At 48.1% G+C, this 19050-nt stretch overlaps 3 protein-coding genes across 5 annotated transcripts; 2 read left to right on the plus strand and 1 right to left on the minus strand.

Moving 5' to 3' along the window:
• Positions 1-2388: 2388 nt before the first annotated feature.
• Psmb11 (proteasome subunit beta 11) lies at positions 2389-11793 on the minus strand. 3 transcript variants are annotated; one of them, XM_060391210.1, is made up of 3 exons: positions 11647-11793; positions 7833-8114; positions 2389-3314 (listed from the first exon to the last, which is right to left on the minus strand). In XM_060391210.1, the coding sequence occupies exons 2-3, from the start codon at positions 7928-7930 to the stop codon at positions 2624-2626; spliced, it is 789 nt and encodes a 262-aa protein (XP_060247193.1). In that variant the 5' UTR covers positions 7931-8114; positions 11647-11793; the 3' UTR covers positions 2389-2623. The 3 variants fall into 3 exon arrangements, with proteins under 3 accessions (XP_060247193.1, XP_021495329.1, XP_060247192.1); XM_021639654.2 differs by having other exon boundaries at positions 2389-3540; XM_060391209.1 differs by having other exon boundaries at positions 2389-4361.
• A 101-nt stretch (positions 11794-11894) lies between these two features.
• Positions 11895-16293, plus strand: Psmb5 (proteasome 20S subunit beta 5). The gene is made up of 3 exons (XM_021639651.2): positions 11895-12152; positions 12847-13153; positions 15924-16293. The coding sequence occupies exons 1-3, from the start codon at positions 11955-11957 to the stop codon at positions 16214-16216; spliced, it is 798 nt and encodes a 265-aa protein (XP_021495326.1). The 5' UTR covers positions 11895-11954; the 3' UTR covers positions 16217-16293.
• Positions 13160-15917, plus strand: LOC110550055 (large ribosomal subunit protein eL39-like). The gene has a single exon (XM_060391211.1). It carries the CDS (start codon positions 14318-14320, stop codon positions 14591-14593), a length of 276 nt encoding a protein of 91 aa, XP_060247194.1. The 5' UTR covers positions 13160-14317; the 3' UTR covers positions 14594-15917.
• Positions 16294-19050: the final 2757 nt, after the last annotated feature.

Here is a 19050-nt window from a genome sequence, read left to right on the forward strand (position 1 = left end):
CCTAGAGTGCTAACAAAGAATGGGCTGTGGTTGGATCAGGACCTGCCACTTCCACATTTACACACATCTCCCCAGCCCACAGGTCTTGGTCTTTGTGGAGCATACACACACACACACACAGAGCCAGAATAGGCAGGGCATGAGTGGTTAAGGGGTAGAATCAGCCAGGTGAGGTGGCATCTAGGTGGGATTGCCAGCATCCCCAATGCCCACTTCCTGAGGCGAAGGAGACACAAGCTTTAGGACCAGCACAGCTGGTCCTTTTCTCCAGGTAGGTCTTGGGCTACCCAGAAGCAGGAGGATCCCAGCACGTCTTTGTGACCCTCCTACTAACGGTATGATGCTGGCAGCTGGAGAAAGCTGCTTTAATGGGAGAGACAGGGCCTCACCATGTAGCTCAGGCTGATCTGGACCTCACCATCCAGCCCTAGCTAGCCTTGAACTGACAGCAGGCCTGCTGCCTCCATCTCCTGAGGGCTGAGATTAAGGTCACACAGCTGGAAGCAATGCCTTCCATAGTTGCTGATTTACAATGGACAGGTGATGGGGGACCAAGAGCCCTCTTTAAAAAGTATTGGGACCAGGAATAAGACAACTTATGGACCAGTCTCAGGTAGAGAAGGGTACACCCAAAAGGGACATGAGCTTCACCCTGTCCTCCTCCCAACCCTACTGAGGCCCGGCAACAGTGCGTTCAAAACCTAAAGGAACATGAGGCTGGAGGAATAGCCCAGGTGTGAAGAGCATTTGCTGCTCTTCCAGAAGTCTTGGGTGCAGTTCCCAGCATCCATACGGTGGCTCACCAGCATCTCTGACTCCAGGGGGATGGATACCCTCTTCTAGCCTGTAGGCAACAGGCAAGTAGGTCCCAGAGCACCCCTCTGCCTCTGCTGCTGCTCACTTCCCGAAAGCCTCGGAGTAGACCAGGAGGGTGAGGGGTGGCTGTAGGCTGGTGCCTAGCCCTGCCCCATCCTCTCCTATTTGGCTCTTCACTGTGCAAGTTGGCTAGCGCTACCACTCAGGCTGCAGTGGCTGCTCTTAATCAAGTGTTGCTCCTTTCCACAAAACCACACAGGCCTCTGCAGATTCCTGTCTTTCAGGGAATGAGGGTTGCTGTGAAGGCCAATAGCCACATTTTCACCCTGGCTTGCAAGTTAGTCCCCATGTACTGGGCACCTTCCTACAGTCCTCTGTTTGTTTGTTTGGTTTGATTTGGGTTTTGGTTTCTCAAGACAGGGTTTCTCTGTGTAGTCCTGGATCCCTTGGAACTCACTCTGTAGACCAGGCTGACCTCAAACTCAGAGGGCCATCTGCCTCTGCCTGCAAAGTCGTGGGATTAAAGGTGTGCACCACCCCTCTACCCCAGTATCCTTTGTTCTTTATGAGGGTTCCCCTGACTTTCCTTCTGACTGTCCAGAGTTTGGAGAATCCAGGTCAGAATCTGTAAGTCTGATTTCAAGGAATTCTTAATCTGAACTGCAGGCTGTCACGGAGGGAGAAGCAGCTGTCAGTCTTAGGTCTGGAGGCTTCAGGCAGGGTAAAAGAAAGGTTGTTTCAGTGCCCTTCCTTCAAACCCCACCTCCTGACCAGCCCTGGGGAGAGGACAGTGACGCTCCTGCAGCTAAAAGCCTGGATCTCCAAGCCTGGGCTCCCTGGTAAACCAGAGGAAAGGCCAGGAGGCCCAGAAGATGTGCTAGCTGGCACCACGGGCACAGCACCCTCCCTCTGGTCATCTTTATCCTCCAGTGGGAGCAACCAGGAGAGGCTGGAGTGAAGAAACAGGGAGAGGTCTGCTGCAAGGGAAAAAGTAAGGCTGCATTACAGGGCGTAGCTCAGGCCTCGGCCAACACAGCAATACGAGACCATGAGGCCGGGAATGGCAGCTTCTCTGAGCTCAAAGCCCATGGGTTCCTTGGAGTTCATTAATCTCCAGCCAACAGGCAGGGGCTTGGCCTATTCCCCCAGAAAACTGCAAGGAGGGCAGAAAAGACAGGACCATGGGGGCTGGGAGGGAAAGATGCACAGAGAGCCTGGGAAGAGCTGGGAACACCTAAGCCCAGGATGCCGTGTCACGGCTGTAACCTGAGTGAGTCCCACAACTTTAAACCTGAGCCAGCTTCAACAAAGGGCCACACTTCCAAAGGCGGCCATGAGACCTACAGCCATGAGAGTCACGGCAGGGGGTCAGCAGGGACTAGCCCATCCCCACCATCACTGAACTAAGCCCTGTAGCCGTCAGGGGGTTTTAAGTCTTTCTGAGAGAGGCTGCTCTCTCCTGGCCATCCTGCCTGACCAAGTTGAGAAGGTGACCAGGGGAAAGAGATAACAACTCAAATAAGAACCAAAAGGAGCCTAGGCTGGCGTGGGGCCCAGCACACAGCATGGCAGTGAGTGTTGGCCGCCTCAGTCTGGAGACAGGAGGCTACACCATCTATTGCGCATCGTTGACAGAGACATCCACGGTTCTGGGAGGCAGAAAGGACGCAACTTCCACAAATAAAGCAGGCAACCCAGAAGGGCCGGAGCCAGATGCCATGAGGCTGTTCCCAGCGCTCGCCCTGCCAGGGTGGCCTCGTTCCCTGACCTTCCCCCCTTGTCCAGGTCCCCCAAGTTCTGTCCTTTCTCACATTGCTTCAGTCTTTGCCATCACCCTGCCGTCTTCCGGTGTCACCTCCTCTGGCTCCACGAGGAGTTCTCCGCCTCCCTGCGCATCTTGTGGAGTGGCGGGCTCGGGAAGGACCTCACTAGCTTTGGCCTCCAGCTCTTGCTCCAAGCCCCGGGCCGTCTGCAGCTCCATATACAGCGCGTAGGCATCACCACGGGACACGTACTCCCATCCGCTCTCCCTAACGTGGAAAAGGTCCACGGAGCCCCCTGAATAAGCATCCCGGTGGGTGGCATGGGTCACAGCACAGCGGGCCAGGGTGTAGGCTTCCTGGACGGTCATGTCATAGTGGTAGCTACTGTCAAGTACCCCATAGGCATACGGAGATCCTGAGCCCACAGAGAAGATGTCCCCCTGCAGACAAGTGCCATCACTGTAGACATAGAAGAGAGCAGGGCCGGAGTGGTCCCAGCCACACAGGGCAGTGGCCACACACAGATCCAGGCCCCGGTAACGGGACATCATGGATGACAAGAGTTTGGCGGCGCCAGCCACACTGGGGAGCTTACCTTCCCTCAGCTCCCGAAGCCGCAGCTCCCGCCGTAGCACCCGATACCACGTGACACAGTCGGCAGAGGTTCCAGAGGTGGTACCCAGGAGGTGCCGGTGCACGGGGATGACCTTTCGTGAGGCTGGACATGCCACATAGCTGCCACAGGAGGAACGAGTGTCAGCTGCGGCGATGACGCCATGACGGAAGCGAAAGGCCAGGGTGGTGGTGCCATGAGCCAGCCTGGGGCCATAGGTCTCCAGGAAGGTTTGAGGGTCACAGCCCCGGGGCACAGCCCAACCACCAGCTTGAGGCAAATGAACGGACGGTCCCTGGGTGTCGGGGGCCTGCCATTTGCACACGTCCTGAAGGGCCATCCTGGAGGCTGAGTGAAAGGTGGAAGGAACGGGGCAGCATTTGAGGCCTGGGTCAGCGGGGGGGAGAAGGACGCTGTACAGAAGCTGGGCCGGAGCCAGAACCAGTAAGTGAGACATGTGACTTGATGCTTCGTTTCTCTCCAGCCTCAAATCAGGCTTTGGAACTGCCTGATAAAGCACCTCCACCCACGGCAGAGGGGAGAGGACTGGGCCAGCAGAGGCTCCTGCCCTGGGGAGACGCCACGTATCAGTCAGGCCATCCGCTGTTGTGATTCATGTTAGAGTCACCCATAGAGTCCCCTGTCTGTCATCCGGTATCATCCCAGAGGTGAGTGGAGGCGGGGTAACCACATACAAGAGTGGCAGCGGGAGGAGGGAGCAGAGTGGCCCTCCTCGGGTCTGCTGTGGGGGACATGAGGCATGCAAAGACATGCAGGGACTTCCAGCTCATGGGAAGATGGGAGAATGCTGCTGAACACAGAGAAGGACAAGAGAGCTTCTGTAGGGGGGGAAAGGAGAAAGGGACCCAAATACCTCCCTGAAACGCAGACAGATTGGGGGTTGGGGTTGAAGGTTTCTCTTCTGCTTTGGGGCAAAGGGGTCCTTCCGTGTGCACACAAACACAGTGAACCTAGGCTGGGCCCGTCACTCAGTAGGTAGGAGCACTTGCTCCATACGCCTGATGCCCAAACCCATCACAAAAATAATAAAATAATAACCGGAAGGCATCCATGTGCGGTGATACATACCTATGACCAACTCCAACATTTAGGGGCTGAGTTGGGAGGGGTTGTGAATTCCAGGCCAGCCAGGCCTACAGCGTGAGGCCCTACCTCAAAATAAACACACATATAATTTTAAAAGTAAATTCTACGAAGTTTTGGGCTCCCGGTGAGGATGGAGTGGCACCCTGATCCCTCACTCCATTCTTACCCTGCACGTGGGCGACTTCCTCTAAGACACAGTTCAAATACTGTGCCTTCTGTGCAGGGCTACAACGAGATAAAATACAAACGACCTCCTTCACCCCGGGCTGACAGAGTCCCCTCTAGCACCAGGCATGGTGGCATGTACCTTTAATCCCCAACACTTGGAAGGCAGAGGCAGGTGGATCTCTGTGAGTTTAGGGACAACTGATCTACATAGAGAGACTATGTCTCCAAAAAAAAAAAAAAGAATAAAATAAAATTAAATTCAATTAAACTAAAGATTAAGTCTGCTATAGTCTAGTCCAAATCCATGTGCAACAACTTTGTTTCTCTCTATTCCTAGCACATTTCCCACTTCGGCTCCCCCATCAGGTCATTTAAATCCTACCCCTCAATGTCTGAATCAAGTTCTACATATTCTGAAATCCTTCCCCAGTGTGAGCTTGAAAAGGTAAGATTGTGGGGCTGGAGAGATGGCTCGGCAGTTAAGAGCACCAGCCTCTCTTCCTAATTATGCTATAGGCTCAGGGAAGGGGAGCTAGCAGGGAGCTGTGTCAAAGGTCATATATCAAATGTGGTTAGGGGCATCTATGTCTAAAGACACTCTCCAGACAAAGTCATGCAGAGAGCAGGAGGCCCTGCTGGGGAGAGGGTGTCTTACACCTTAACCAAGCTCACAATGGCTATCTGGGGGCTGGAGAGATGGCTCAGAGGTTAAGAACACTGGCTGCTCTTCCAGAGTTCCTGAGTTCAATTCCCAGCAACCACATAGTGGCTCCCAACCATCTATAACGAAACCTGGTGCCTTCTTCTGGTGTTCAGGTATACATGCAGGCAGAACACTGTATACACAATAAATAAACAAATCTAAAAAAAAATGGCTATCCGGACTGGGAGGACTGCAACCTCAAACAGCAGGGTCCTTCCAACATTGACCCTGAACTCTCCTTCCCCACGCTGAGATTTCAAGTATGTGCCATCATACCCAGAATTTTTTGTTGTTGCTGCTATTTATTTGGGGGTTTTGTTACTGTTTTTGTTCCTTCATTTTTGAGACAGGGTCTCACTCTGTAGATCAGGCTAGCCTTGAACTCATAGAGATCTGCCTGCCTCTCCTTCATGAGACTTGGGTGCTGTTTTGGTTTTTGAGGTAGCATCTTGTTTTGTAGCTTACCATGGCCTTCAATTTCTTCTCTAGCCCAGGTTTGCTCCAAACTCCCTATCCTCTCATCTTAAGCGCTCGCATTATAGGCATGTGTCATACTGTAGATCGCTGTCCCTTGGGCGTGGCAGAGCTATTGCCTTCCTGATATCAGAGCAGATGTGATCATCCACACAAGATCCTCACCAGACCGAGCACACTAACATCCCTTTAGGAAAGGGGAACAGTTCAAGAGACAATGCATGAGGTGGCACATGCCAGGCCCCACCCATCCTTCCCAAAGGATAAGTAGCGCTTAATGGTTATGTGTGCCGCTTTTTAATTACTTTATTCATTTTATTTTATGTGTATTTTGCTTGCATTTAGTGTAACTGCATACACGCTTGGTGTCCATGAAAGTCACATGAAGGCGTGGGATCTCCTGAAACTGGCGTTATGGATGGTTCTTACCACACCATGGAACCTGGGTTCTCTGCAAGAGCAGTCAGTGCGCTCATTCCCTAAGCCACGTCTCTGGCCCCCAGTTCACAGTGTTGAGCAAAGAGACTATTTTTCAGCAGTATAGCTTCCATAAGCTACCCAGGTTCCTCTAAGCGACTGCTCAGTCATGCACCTGTAAATACCCTCGGGTAAACTCACTTGCTCACCACGCCCGCCCTGGCTGGAACAGCTCTTTGGTTTGTCCTTGGTGTCACATCTGGGATGAAGAGGTATTTGTTCACATCTCTCCAGGAAAAGTCAGTTGAGGTGCACACATACTGTAAGGCTCTAGCTTTGAGAAACAATGGAACCCAAGTGGACCCCAGATTTCCTTGACAAAACCATCTTTGACTATTTTTCTCAGTTGCCCTGTACCTGGAGCCAGGCTTTTGGCTACTTTATTGGGTTCTTTTTATTACCTCTCCACACCACCCTTCTCCATTCCAACCCTCAACTCCAGCAGAGAGAGAAGGAGAGAGGGGAGAGGGCGCATAGATTTCTGATGATTCGGGCATTGGGTTCCTCAGGGCAGTCTGTCCAATCTTCATCAGGATTCTCCACGCAACTGTTTGGACTTTCTTTGTCCGCCCTAGCTCTGAATAATGACACAGTGCTTACAGCTATTTATAATAGCTTTTGGCTTGTGGCTTAGGCTTGTCCACAAGCAGCTCTTCACCTAAATTATCCCATTTATATTAATAATCTATGTTCTGCCGTGTGATTCTTTCTCTCTCCTCAGTTGTTTTTGTAAATATTTATTTATTTATTTATTATGTATACGATGTTCTGTCTGTCTGTATGACTGCACACCAGAAGAGGGCACCAGTTATAGACAGCTGTGAGCCACCATGTGAGTGCTGGGAACTGAACTCAGGAACTCTGGAAGAGCAGCCAGTGCTCTTAACCTCTGAGCCATCTCTCCAGCCCCTCTCCTCAGCTTTACACCTGTGATTTCCTGTCTCATGGGTGAATCTTTCTGTGCCTCTTTCTTTCCCAGAGTTCCTATCTTTCCAGAAGTCCTGCCTGTTCTCTCCTGCCTTTGCTATAGGCTGTCCAGCTCTTTACTCAAACAATCAGAAGGTGGTGGAGAGCAACATCTACAAACCGTGGAAACGGGTGATGCCCAACAATCCCACAGTCTGGTCTGTACCCAGCTCTCTGCTGGTACAGAGGTCAGCATCTGACTATACAAAGACAACCTTCACACAGGGCACAGAACATCACTCCAAAGTGTTCTCTCCCTTTCAGTCCATAGAAAGGCTCTTTCTCTTAATAAACTATGTACAATAAGAACAATTATGAAAACTATCAGGTAGGAATTACATCCATAATGTCCAGCCCTTTTGTATTTGGCAATCTGGGAGACCTTACTATCTATCCTATCTTGGTGGGCCAAAGTTCTGTACTAAATCACTTTCTATCATAAGTTGCACTTATCAACTTATAAATATCTTTTTAGACTTTAAAATATTTTCTGGAGCTGGGCAACAATGGTGCATACCTGTAATTCCAGCACTGTGGGAGGCAGAGGCAGGCTGATCACTGATCGCTGTAAGTTTAAAGCCAGCCTGATTCATTAAGTGAGTTGAAGACAGCCAAGGCTATACAGAGAAACCCTGTCTCAAAAAAAAATTTTTTTTCTTAAATCCTAAACAACTTAAGCTTAATTGTGAGACTCTAGCTATCTCATCTTCAATCCCACTGGAGACCTGAGGAGGATAAATATTACCTGAGTAAACAGGAAGGGTGGAGCAAGCAGCTTCCAGAACTACAGAAACAACAGGTTGCTAAGTCACCCAGGGTCCTCTGCAACACTGCAGCATCCATCTCTTCAGCCTACTGGCCCAGAATATCAGCAGTCGACTTCCTCTATGTCGACTTGGACAGCATGCTATCAGCAGTTGAGGCAAAGATGCTGTTTTACCCAGTGGCTAGCTTTGCCACATTTGAAGCAAAGTCCATATGCAGGTTCTTTGATGCCCTTCATCTCCTTTGAAGTAGAATGGAGGTGCTGCCAAGAACAGATGTGTCTCACTGTCAAAAAGCCTTTTACTATTAAAAACATCTTTAAATGCCATATTCTGTAGATCTCTGAAATGTCTGAAGATTCATCTATCTACCTCAGTTATACTTGAATAGGCAATCACTGCTTGTTTCTAGCTATTTACTATCTGCTTAACTTTGAAAATATCTACAGGAGGGCTAAATATTAAGGTTATTTCTGTAATTAACTAAACTAGTACCTAACATAACCTTAAGTTTGATTGACTGACTACTAGCTTTCATTTCTTAATTATCCTAGCTTTCATAGGAACAGAACTTTGCAGTACATTTTCAAATAAGTTTCGTATGTACAATACCTTAAACAAGACTTGAAACACACATACAGTACGTTATAACAAAATATAACCTTAAGTTTGTATCAATATACAATAATGTATACCAATGTAAAATATTTGAGTCTTGTGGCTCAAACAAAATATATATAACAAAATATAACCTTAAATTTGTATCAATATACAATAATGTATACCAATGTAAAATATTTGAGTCAGTCTAAAAGTAGATTCAGTAATCTACCCTTTTATCCTAGCATTCCTATTTCTCCCCCTTTTTTTCATCCCTCCCTCCCTTTTTCCCTAACACTAGATAGTAGAGAAAGAAGGCTAGAGGAAAGAGTGAAAGAAATCCCTGAATCTAACTTCCTCTCCTATGCTTCCTCCCTGACCAAGACCATTAACAACTTGCAAACAACCTCCCTTAAATAATGACAAACATCCATTACCCACAGAACAACCAAAAGATACCCACCCCCACCTCTTGGGCATGGGGCATCATTCTCTTAAAATTGCTTCCTGATGCCTGGTAGTTTTTTTTTGTTTGTTTGTTTTTGTTTTTGTTTTTGTTTTTTGTTTTTTTTAAAAACTCAGTAATGTTACGTAAATATGTTTTTGTTTTAATCCCAAATGTGGGATATGGGACTGCCTCAGTTTGTCCACAGCTGATAATTGCCTTGTGCAGAATGGAAAAGGGCATGGTGTTTGCCAGCTGGTAACAGCCTTGTAAGGCAGGAAGAGGGGCGTGGTCTTTGCCAGCTGCAGTTGGTTGAAATATGAGAGCCTGGAGAGAGATGCGCAGCAGATTGGAGGAGTCAGACAGAAAGAACGCTCCGCTTCAATAACGCTTTGAAGGAAGGCGACTGCTTGCTGCGCCTGCTGGTTATCTGAACTGTTGGCTAGCCCGATGACTGAGATCGGTACTGTCCCCTGGAAGAACCCGACGATCCTACCCAGCTGGAAGAAGCAAAGAGGTCCATGGCCCCTTTCCCTTCCAACCTTCTTTCTCTCCTACCTAGGGTTGAGGGGTTCAAAGAGGTCGAGGCTTTAAGATAAATAAAACTACTGCCAAATAGACTACAATTTAAAAAACAGCACCTACCTGGCATCTTTGGGAGAACTAAAAACAGTTGGGATACTGGTCAGGTCCTAAGAAAGCTAGCTGTAATGTCTGTTGTCTGTCCTCTACGTGACTGAAAATGCAGGGCTTAACAGAAGTCCTGGCTGCAACAGTCTGTGGGACTGGACCATCTAGCTAGCTCTTTTAAAGTTGTGCTAGATGTGGATTTATGAGGAAACAGATATTGAGGTGTGTTGGGGGATGGTTTTGTACACTGTGTATTCAGATGCTGATTTCTGGACCCAGAGATCTGGTTTCAGTCTGGATGTGGGCTTTGTCATTATTATTGAAGCATCTCCTGTCTCAATGGTGTGGAAAAGTGCTCCATCACCTTCGATTGATTAGTAAAGAGCTGAATTTGTTTTGTTTATTTTGTTTATTTTTGAGACTGGGTCTCATTATGTAATCCTAGCTGGCCTTGAATTTGATAAGTAGACAAGGCTGGCCTTGGACTTCAAAGCTCCAGACTGTGGGGATCCAAACTGAGGCCACATCAAGCCATCTCCAAGCCCTACCTTGCATTTTCCACACTAAGTATAAGGCACAGATAAAAATTTCCTACCTCTGGTAGTTGGATTTGGAAAAGGCTGCTAGATTTCAGCATGAAAAATACTGCATATGCAAAATCTGCTTTGGAGAGGAGGGACTGAGTGGGGCATCAAAAGAACGTTGACTTTAGGTACTGATAGGTGAATCCAACAAGCAAGACCAAACACTGACTTCACAGACCCATAAAGCAGGGAGCAACGTTTAATATGTATGCCTACTTCCTGACTTGTTATCATTCCTAAAAGTATTGAGAAGTAATGGTGGGTGGAAGAAGAAAAGGCCATGAAATATGGCATATTCCCAGCGAAGTGCCTAATCTTGGGAGGCTACAGGCAGTTTTGCCTTCATCTTTATGAATCCACCAAGTCTCCTGTGGGTTCTCAGATGTCAGTTACTACTGATTTAACTATGCAGGGCTAAGCCAGGTGTGGTGGCATGTGGCCTTTAATCTCAGCACATGAGAGACAGAGATTTGCACTCATGTTCAAAGCCAGCCTGGTCTACAGAGAGAGCTCCAGGGCAGCCAAGGCGGCTACACAGAGAAACCCTGTTTCAAAAAAACCAAACCAAACCAAAAACAACCTCCTGCCCAGGAAAACAAACAACAACAACAAAAACTGGTGTTGACCGAGAATCTACTTTTAAATTTATTTATTTATGAGTGTTCTGTGTGCATGCCGGAAGAGGGCATCAGATCCCATTATAGATGGTTGTGAGCCACCATGTAGTTGCTAGGCATTGAACTCAACAGTGCTCTTTAACCGCTGAGCCATCTCTCCGGTCCAAGAGAATCTACTTTTTCAGTTAGGCAAACCTTTGCTTTTCCTTTTTTATTTTACTTGCCTTTCAGGCAACCTATTACTTAGAATTCTCATTAGAAGGTGGAAGATAATTTTATAAACTGCTTACTTTTAGCAGGGTGTGGTGGAGCACCCTTAATCCCAGAGCTCTGGAGGATCCCAATCAGAGGCCAGTCTGATTGACATAACAAGTTCCAGGCCAACCCATCCATGGCTGTATAGTGGCTGTATATATATATCATATATATTTTTTTAAACAAAAAAAAATATTTTAAAGGACAGTGAACTGTGGTATAAATGCTAGCAAAATAAAGGCGGTGGGCTTTTGTTGTTTATAATAAACTACTGCGGCAGAATTAATACTACAGAGAAGCCCGGCAGTGTCAAAGAAAGCCTGTAATGCCAGCATTCGGGGAGGCAGAGGCAGGAGGATCTCTGTGAGTTCGAGGCCAGTCTGGTCTACAAAGTGAGTCCAGGCCAGCCAAGGCTACACAAAGAAACCCTGTCTCTAAAAACAAAACAAAACAAAAGTACTTTGGGGAAACGGCCTGAAAACCATTATTTTAATCAATACTTGGATGGGTGACCTTAAAGAAAAACCTCAGCCTCCTTAACGGGGTTTGGAAAAACAAGAGAAGCTGCCTGTAACCTGAACCAGGGCCTGGGCGGCGACCGAACACCAGAGCCCAGCTTGAATTCTCAAGCAGTCATGCCCTTCTCAAAGATGGCCGAACTCACCTCCGTCACTCATCGGGAACGTTCCAACCACTCTTTAAGAATTTGAAGTTACTCCGTAATGATTGTACGCTCAAAGTAAAAATGCCAGTCTTATCCATTTAGCTGTTTTTGTTTGTTTGTTTCCGCTATCGTTTAGCGTTCCTCGGCGAGAACAGTCCGGCGCCGGTATTTGGAGGCGTGGTTGCCCGGAGTAAAAATGGCGCCGCCCAGGCATAGACTTAATAGGACGGGAAGCTGTGCCGGCGAGGAGTTTGCCCGGCCGTTCTTAGGAGTCGCTCACTAGTCAGTTCCTGTTGCCCTCACTAAAAATGGCGCTGGCCAGCGTGTTGGAGCGGCCGATGCCGGTGAACCAGCGCGGGTTTTTTGGACTCGGAGGTCGTGCGGACCTGCTGGATTTGGGTCCGGGGAGTCCTGATGATGGGCTGAGCCTGGCCGCGCCCAGCTGGGGAGTCCCCGAGGAGCCGCGAATCGAAATGCTCCACGGAACCACCACCCTGGCCTTCAAGGTGCTCAGCCAGCCCGCGCCCCTCCGACATCCCAGCCGAACGGAGTCGGGCGGAGGTTCGGTCCTCTCCTCCCGACCTTAGCGCTTTCACTGTCTCGTAACCGTGAGGAAGGGAAGGCGGGCCGGGGGACAGCGGGGGAAGGGGACCGAGAGAGCGTGGGTTGACTCCTAGGCGACCCCCGAGCGCTCCCGGGAAAGGGAAGCCGCAGTAGCTGCGTCTTCACCAAAGGTTTTCCAAACCTGCGTCTTCACCAAAGGTTTTCCGACGGTTTGGAAAATCAAACCCAGGGCTCCCGGGAGCTTAGTGACGTCCAGGGACTACCGTAGTGGGTGCCAGACACTGCTAGCAGTGGATCGTAGGCGAGCTTTTAACCCTTTGTTTATTATTTGTGTTTTGCCTTTATGTCTGTTCACCACGTGTGTACTGCTCGCAGAGGCCAAAAGAGGGCGTCGGATCTCTTGGAACTGTAGCTACACACCTTTGTGAACCTGGGAACTGGGAACCGAACTCGACCGAGAGCAGCCAGTGCTCTTAACCACTGAGCTATCTCCCTAGGAGTGGCTTTATCTCATTAAACTTCATATGTAAAGCGAGTAATCCGGTAACCCTTCTTTAACATCAGTACAGAAAAGGAGTATTGGAAATATTTGTGGTCTCATGTGGCCTGTTTTGTGTTTTCTCTGACCACAACCAGTTTCGCCATGGAGTCATTGTTGCTGCTGATTCCCGGGCCACTGCCGGCGCTTACATTGCCTCCCAGACAGTGAAGAAAGTGATCGAGATCAACCCTTACCTGCTGGGCACCATGGCAGGGGGTGCGGCGGATTGCAGCTTCTGGGAGCGGTTGTTGGCGCGACAGTGCCGGATCTATGAGCTTCGAAATAAGGAACGCATCTCTGTCGCAGCAGCCTCCAAACTGCTGGCCAACATGGTGTACCAGTACAAAGGCATGGGGCTGTCCATGGGCACCATGATCTGTGGCTGGGATAAGAGGGGCCCTGGTGAGTCTCGTGTTGCAGTCACGTGATCCTGGGGGTTGCTGCTAACTGGAGGGGAATGTGTTAATTGGTTCTGCGCTTCCCTCCCTTTCCAGGGAAGGCATTGGGCAGTCTAGGAAAGGACCTGGACCTAGGGTTACCTATTTTCTTAGCCTATTTCTTCATCTGTCAGTTGGCTGAGTGAAGCATCATCACAGTGGTTAAGAGCAGTAAATACAAAGCAGTTAGTGCAGTGTCTGCTACAGCGTTTGTCCTTCTTTTCCATACACTAATAAGGACTAAAAAGCCGCTGTTATTTGAGAATTAAATTGACTGAGAGATAAGCTAGCCAGCATTTTCTAAAAGGTTGAAAAGGTGAGCTACACATAAAATTTTAAAATGTCTTACGAATATTCCAGTGGTGGTGGTATTGGTGGTGGTGATGGCAGTGATGGCGGTGATGGCGGTGGTACACAAAGCTTTAATCCCAGCGCTCAGGAGGTAGAGGCAGGCGGATCTCTTGTTAGTTCAGGGCCAGCCTTTTCTACAGAGAGAGTTCCAGGACAGCCAGGGCTACATGGAGAAACCCTGTCTCAAAAAACAAAACAAAGCAAAAATTTCATGAATATATACGTTTTAGTGTTTTAAATGTTTTTGGTTTGTTTGTTTGTTTTTGTGCATGGCTGTTTTGTATGCATGTATGTCTGTGCACCACGGTGCATGCTTGGTGCCTGAGGAGGCCAGAAGAGGGTGTTGGAGCCCCCAGAATAGAGTTAGAGTTGTGAGCCACCGTGTGGGTGCTGGGAACCAAACCCAGGTCCTCTGCAAGAGCAGCCAGCATTCCTGCCCCTCTACCTGTGGAGCCATCTCTCCAGCCCTGGTTTTTTAAGTTTTTAATTACATTATTTATTTACTATGTACTTATTGTGTTTGGGTGAGTGTATGTTTGGGTGTGTGAATGTTTGTGAGTGTGAGCGAGCAGGCATCCCAAAGCATACATGTAGAGTTCAGAGGGTGCCTTGTAGGAGTTGGTTCTCTTGTTCTGAGAATCAGACTTAGGACCTCAGGCCTGGTGGTAATCAGTTACATGCTGAGTCACCTCACTGGCCCTCAATTAAAAAAAAACAAAATAGCCTCTTCGCCTTTGCTCCTCCATCATGAGACTTACGCCTAACTCGGCTTCTTGCTATGTCTTCTCACAAGACTTTCCAAATCAGGCGATTCCTAGCCAAGAAACAAAAGCAGAATCATCCTATTCCTCAATGGATTTGGATGAAAACTGGTAACAAAATCAGGTACAACTCCAAGAGAAGACACTGGAGGAGAACAAAGCTGGGTCTGTCAGAATTCACACAATGGCAAGACTTAAGGTTTATACAGAGTTATGATCATCATCAACTGGGTCCTGTGATCATCAGTCAGTCCTACCAGATGGAATTTTGGTCTTGTCTAAACTGGGGATGAAGTTTGTCCCATAATGTAGAACGTTTCAAACCGCAAAAAAAAAAAAGAAAAAAATAAACCGATAGGCAGCTGTGCTCCTAGCACTAGGTTGAAGCAGGAGGGTCAAGAGTTCAAGGCCAGCCTAAGCTATATGGCAGCATGACAGCCTGGGACCGCACAGTGACATTGTGTCTCAGAAGTAAATGAAACTGGTGGAATTGGCTTAGAGTCAATTTTCTATACAATTCTGCTTTTCAGTACCCTTTCAGGTGTTATAGTTGGTGACATGGGAGTGCTAGCCACTGTTGGATGGTGAGGCTCCACCACATAGTTTTCATTTAGTCTCTGGCCTAAAAGGAGCCATCTCTTGCAGCCCTGGGGTTGTATTTTAAGTGTTATCTTCCACCATGCCTGAAGTCCTATGCTTGAAGTGTCCAGCGCTCTTGCCTTTTGTACTTACCAAGAGAACAAGTTGGATGGTTTGTATCAGGTGAGGTGACACAGTACGCGTTGCGGAATCTGGAAATCTCAATAGTAAATTTTATTTGGTCTTTCCCCAATTTTGTAAGAAACTTGGTTCTTTTTGAGGTTCTGTGTGTGTGTTTAAGTGTTTGCATGTGTGTATGTGTATCACTTGCATGTCCAGTACCCAAGGAGGACAGAATTGGGTGCTGGAGTCTAAGAAACTGGGGTTAGAGAATTCCAAACATCACACAATCACAGATTGTGTCTGTCTACAGCTGGCAAAGCCTTGCCATTTCTAGAGCAGGAAGCAAATCATAGTCAGCTGCTACTGATAGTCCAAAGCAGCCCCACATCACCTGTACCTAGAATAAAACAGAAGCATAGTCTTACAATATTTCTGTTTGTTTTGTTTTTGTTTTCCAAGACAGGGTTTCTCTGTATAACCTTGGCTGTCCTGACTGGCTTTGTAGACCAGATTGGCCTCTAAGTCACAGATCTGGCTACCTCTGCCTCCTGAGTGCTGGGATTACAGGCGTGCGCCACCGCCACCTGGCACTATACTAGTTTTGTTTTGAGACGGTGTTTTATGTAGCCCAGTCTGGCCTCAAACTCAGTATAGTTAAGGCTAGCTTTTAACTGCTGATCCTCCTGCCTCTACCTCCCAGGTGTGCTGAGATCCTGTTTTGATGGTGGCGGTGGTGTGTGTGTGTGTGTTTGTAGGTAGAAATCAAACCCAGGGCTACTGGGAACGCAGTAGGCATATATTGTGCTGTGGAGCTACATCTCTGTTGAGGAACTTGAGAAACCACCTTGGAAGATGAATAAAATAGCAAAGAAATAACGGTCTTTTTCTTGTTTTTTTCCCCGCTCACCTCTTCTCCTCTAGGCCTCTACTATGTAGACAGCGAGGGCAACCGGATCTCTGGGACCGCCTTCTCTGTGGGGTCTGGCTCCGTGTATGCTTATGGTGTCATGGATCGAGGCTACTCCTATGTCATGGAAGTGGAGGAGGCCTATGATCTGGCCCGCCGAGCCATCTACCAAGCCACCTACAGAGATGCCTACTCCGGAGGTGTAGTCAACCTGTACCACGTGCGGGAGAATGGCTGGATCCACGTCTCCAGTGACAATGTAGCCGATTTACACGACAAGTATGCTATAGCTGCAATTACCTTCTGAAGGAAGGGGGATGTGGCTGTTTGCCCTTTCGGGTGGCTCTCATTGCTTATAATAAATAACTGTACCCAGAAGCAGTCCACAGTTGTTTCAGTCCCTTTTGTAAAGTTCTGTGTGTGTGATCAGCTGATGAGTTCCTGATGCTTTAGCATCTCTTAGATGCCAAATTATACTATTTCTCAACCTCAGCCTCTTTTGTCCACACTTGTCCCTCCTTCAAGCACTTTACAGTCGCATAAGCCAGGACAGTGGGAGAGAAGGCACTGTAATTACAGGAAACTGGTGTAAAGACATCGTCTGGTGAATGCGTTAATGTCCCCACTCATGAAGCTAATGGCGAAGCAGGAGAGGCAGGGAGGAGGAGGAGGCCTGCTTCAGTTTGAAAAGATGAAAAGTTGATGAGGTGGAAAGATACGCAGGGATGTTCCGGGCTGCAGAGGAAAGAGCTCTTGTGTTTGGGGTAGGAGGAGGCTGTGTGCAGTGCAGAATGATAAACAGGGCAAATCGGGAATCTTTCCTTTTGAGACAGGGTTTTTGTCTATCCCTGGCTTTCCTGGGACTCACTTTACAAAGCTGGACTCAAACTCAAAAATCCTCCTGCCTCTGCCTCCCGAATGCTAAGCCAAATCTAACATCTTGAATGAGTTTGGAAGGGAAGACTTGAGCCCCGAGAAAGTGGACATAAAAGAGAAGTGGAGGCCTTGGTGGGCCTGTCCTGCTCTCTTTGGGGTAGAGATGTGCAGCCGAAGGGGAGCTACCAGAAACTGTAGGTGGAGAAGTCCCTGCTGAGCACACTGAAAGCTGACACACAGCTCGGAAGTCTGCAAACTGGTGGCGCTGAAGAGAGGAAGACATAAGCTAGACCACCAGTTAGTCATATTTTGATTTAGAAGTGAGTCCGGTCCCCCGTACCGCAGCTCTGCTCTCTCCTCAGCGGGGTGCAGCCTGTGTTCTGATTGATGAGCCTGTCCGTGGGAACTGATCGAGGCTTGGTAATTGCATTTGACAAGTGCAGGGAAATTGTGGATTAGTGAGAGTGGAGAACAGAGTTTGGAAAACAAATGACTCTTTTGCCTCAGGAGACTCGTTTTGCTGTAAAGCCTCTGGAGCCAGGGAATCATTAGCATGGACCCAAACAGACTATACATTTTAAAAATTATTTTGTGGCTGGGATGTAGCTCAGGTGGTGAGTTCATGTCTGGCATTTACAAAGCTCTAGGTTCAAATCTCAATCATTCTCTGCTACACAGGAAATTGGAAGGCAGGCTCAGCTACATGAGACCCAGTCCTTTTTTTAAAATGTATTTATTATATATATAATGTTCTACACACATGTACGCCTCCACACCGGAAGACAGCACCAGATCTCACTGTAGATGGCTATGAGCCTCCATGTGGTTACAGGGAATTGAACTCAGTGCTCTTAGCCTCTGAGCCATCTCTCCAGCCCTACGACACAGTCTTAAAGTAAAAATAAAATTTGAATGTTTAAAAATAAACCCAGCTGGGTGGTGATGGCACATGCTTTTGATCCCAGCATTTAGGAGGCAGAATCGGGGAGATCTCTGAGTTCAAGACCAACCTGGTCTACAGCCAGAGCTACACAGAGAAACCCTGTTTCAGATAGGTAGGTAGGTAGGTAGATAGATGATAGAAGGATTAGCTCCTAAGGAGAAATCCCCACACCTGAAAGAAACCAGATGAGAGCCTGAGCCAGAGTTGAGGATGCCGGACCCCCACCATTGTTCTTTTACAGCCTCTGTAACGTTCTCTGGCACTTCTTAGAACCCCAAAGAACATAATTTTAGAAGAATTGCCATGGGAAATACCCTTGAAGATGGAAAGTGCTGGAGACAGATTCTAGCACATGATCCAGAGAGCATAAAGCTCGTGGCCTCTGTCATAAACTTGAGATGGGCTTGCAGCAGCACAGCGGAGGCCCTCACCCAGCCTCTGCTCACACTTCACTTGGGCGGAGGTCTGTTTAAACAGACGCTCTGCGCAGTCAGTCCCGGAGGAGAGAATGGAGGAGAGAACGTGAAACCTGAGGACCTGTGCTCCTCTGGCATGGCCTACTGCTCTAACCTGGGTCTGCAGTCAGAGCCCACTCCACAGAGCTCAGTGTGTGGTCGGTTTTCCGGAATAAATTCCGACAAAGGTAAGGAAAGGTTGCTAGTGTCTGTGAGGCTAGAAATAGGAGTTGAGTTACGAGCACTTGCTGTTTTTCCTGATGACCTGGGTTCAGTTCCCAGCACCCACAATAAGGCAGTTTACCGCTTACTCCGTTCCAGTAGGTCTGAGCTTCCAGCCTTGAGGGCAGCTGGGACTATATAGAGAAACCCTATCAAACACAAAAACAAGGTGCCGGAGAGATGGCTCAGTGGCTAAGAACATGTATTGTTCCTGCAGAGGAGCCAAGTTCAATTCCCAGCACCCACATCAGGGAGCTTACAACTGCTTGTAAATTCCAGCTCCAGGGGATGTCCCTAGCCTCAGGCACATCCATATCCGCAGGTGTGTACACACACACACACACACACACACACACACACACACACACAAGTGTAAATAAATACTAATAAAAATAGTTTTAAAACAAACCAGGTGGTAGTTCCACATGCCTTTAATCCCAATACTTGAGAGGCAGAGGCAGTTGGATCTCCGAGTTCAAGGCCAACCTGGTCCTCAGAATTCCAGGACCATTAAGGCTACACAAAGAAAACTTGTTTTGAAAACAAACAAAAATTAAGATTTTTTTCATTGTTAGTTTTGGAGCTGGGGAGACAGCTCAGTAGTAAAGAGCACTGCTTGCTCTTGCTGGGGACTTGGGTTCAGTT

The sequence above is a fragment of the Meriones unguiculatus genome, chromosome 9 (genome assembly GCF_030254825.1).
Source record: "Meriones unguiculatus strain TT.TT164.6M chromosome 9, Bangor_MerUng_6.1, whole genome shotgun sequence".
NCBI lineage: Eukaryota > Metazoa > Chordata > Mammalia > Rodentia > Muridae > Meriones > Meriones unguiculatus.